The sequence below is a fragment of the Mandrillus leucophaeus genome, unplaced genomic scaffold, assembly GCF_000951045.1.
Source record: "Mandrillus leucophaeus isolate KB7577 unplaced genomic scaffold, Mleu.le_1.0 Scaffold520, whole genome shotgun sequence".
NCBI classification, from domain to species: Eukaryota; Metazoa; Chordata; class Mammalia; order Primates; family Cercopithecidae; genus Mandrillus; species Mandrillus leucophaeus.
Window position 1 is genome coordinate 638,284 of NW_012105587.1, and position 2,479 is coordinate 640,762.

Here is a 2,479-nt window from a genome sequence, read left to right on the forward strand (position 1 = left end):
TGAATATCAAAAAAGTATTAAAGAGGTCGGTTTTATTTTATATTTTTTAAGTGTGAAACCTTATAGAAGTTAAAATTTTAAGTTCTAATAAATTATTAAGGTCGTGGTTCTATCACCCCCAAACTCAAAAACTCTCCTAACAAATAAAATGCCATTGCTAAGTTGTTGATATTTATAAGGCTTAAAGTATTTTGACCAAAATGATCTTTGTCATTTTTATTATTACTCTAATAATAATCATGCTTTTTCCTGGCTCTGCCTTTTTAGATTCTGGTCAGTTTTGAGAACTCCTGGTCTCGGTGGCATTCATGTGTTTTCAGACAATGAGAGGGAATCTGGAAAGATTTACTAGTCACTCAAATGTGAATAAATTTAGTAGGAATTTGGACAAGGACCAAATAGTAGTAGGACTTTCTTTCCATTAAACATTATGTAGAGTCTTTACAGAGAACTCACTCGCTATCAACTCTGTGGGAATAATTTTTAACAGTTTACTTGTTGCTTTTGCAGACTAAAACTTCATCACTTTAGAAAGTAATTTGATTCACTTATCTATTTAGTCTTTAGTGTTAGAGAGACCTGTATTTTTAAATTGCAGATTTTTTCCTTCATCATCAGGAGGAGTGGTTATGCTCTGTAATGCTATGCTTAAGGAAAATTACACATTTGGGGTATCTAAATTGGCATGCCAAATTATAGGACATTTTAATTATTATGTGGATGTGACAGATTCAATTATTCTCGAACTCTTTTGAGAAAGCTGCCCTTAGCAGTGATTCACAGTAGTAAACAAAAGATTAACAGGAAAATGCCCTTTATGAGGCTTAATAAATGTGTCCGATTAAATACCATGGGACGGAATTAACTGCAATGTCTACATGTAGAAAAACATCCTGTGTCCTGCTTGGAGGTTCAGCATATTCTCTTAAGATAAATTTACTCTAAATGTGGCCTAAATGAAGAACTAAGTGCCACTTAACATCAGAACTGTTTTCTTAGGTACGACATTTGGGCCAATTGTTCAGACTCTTTCTTCCCTCTGAAACCATTAACCAAAGCCACTAATAAGTAGAAATGCAGAGTTAAGAGCCCCTTCCTCCCTCTTTCAATTTCCAGTGGACATATTAATGAGCAATAAAGCAGCTAAAAGGCAAGCAGCTAAAGAAAGAGAAAGAAGCAAAGAAAGGTGATTGGGAAAACAGATATTCCGCCCTCAGCAATGCAGATTGGGCTGCCTCATGTGTCATGTGGGCTGTGATCACAGGAATTTGGAGCTCAATTTCTTAATCGCTTCTTTAGTCTTATCCAAAGAGAAAAGTGGATTTCTAGAGATTTCTTCTGTGCAGAGAGCAATTATGCTAAAGCTGCTTAGGTAACAGCTTTTTTGGCCAGCTTTTCTCTCGGAATAATAAAGTACACCCAGAGCCGATTTCAGAATGCACCTTAACCTCACCATCCAGAGTTTAGCCCCTCTTAGCAGCTGACATGTTCTAGAACCTTAAAGAAATTCCAGAAGCATTTACCTCTTTTCCAAATATTGCTTAGAGTCTATGAAACTGGCTCAGCAATTAATTTACTGTCGGGTCTTTCCCATCTGTTTTTTATGACATTACCCTACCTTTTAGATAAACTGAATTTGACTTTCTTAAATCAAGAAGTTTCCCAACTCTGATCATATGTATAAATACCCTTCAATGCTGAGAGTCTGAGAGTTAAAAGCACTAAGTAATGATAAGAACCCAAAATGCCTTTGGCAGAATGTAAAATGCCACAGGACTGCTGAGTGCCCAGAATAATAGTCTAGAACTTTCATTTTCTTCCTTTCCTATAACATTATAGTAATAAAAGGTCAGGTTAGGCCTTTCTTTGCGTGGTAAAACAGGGTAATCAAACCATTTAAACACCATCCAGGCCTACCACCCAAACAGATTCTCTCCCTCTCCTGCCCCTTTCGGAAATATTGTCTCTGTTATAATATGTTACTGCAAAACATCGTGTTTCAATGGGTTTCTTTCTGCTGATTAACAGGTTTTAGATTCAGGAAGACTGAAAGAATATGATGAGCCATATGTTTTGCTACAAAATAAAGAGAGCCTATTTTACAAGATGGTGCAACAACTGGGCAAGGCAGAAGCCGCGGCCCTCACTGAAACAGCAAAACAGGTGAGCGTGCTCCAGGGAGTTGTAATTAAAGTTTGTCTCAGCAGCTCCTTCCGCACAATTTGGCACCGTGGGTATGGTAACAAGCACTGTGTACCCTTTTCAATTATAAGCCTGCAGAGACAAAGCTTCACGACTGGGCCTTAATGGCACGTCCCGGGTTGAAGTCAGGTCTGCAAAGAGTCGGCAGAAGCGGGTAGGGGTTGGGGGGTCAAGTGTGTGCACATACGTGTGCGTGCCGTGTGCCCAAGCAGAAAGGTGTTAGACCAGACTTTTTACACATGTAGACTCTATGGGTTCAGATTCTCATAGAAAAAGG

General features: G+C 38.3%; 1 protein-coding gene across 1 annotated transcript in view; it reads left to right on the forward strand.

The window, feature by feature from the left end:
• The window catches only part of ABCC4 (ATP-binding cassette, sub-family C (CFTR/MRP), member 4), a 321,328-nt gene that overhangs the window by 302,584 nt on the left and 16,265 nt on the right, over positions 1-2,479 (forward strand). Inside the window, exon 30 of the mRNA XM_011996653.1 lies at positions 2,029-2,163. Coding sequence (XP_011852043.1) covers positions 2,029-2,163 — 135 coding nt within the window. The remainder of the gene's footprint in view (positions 1-2,028; positions 2,164-2,479) is intronic.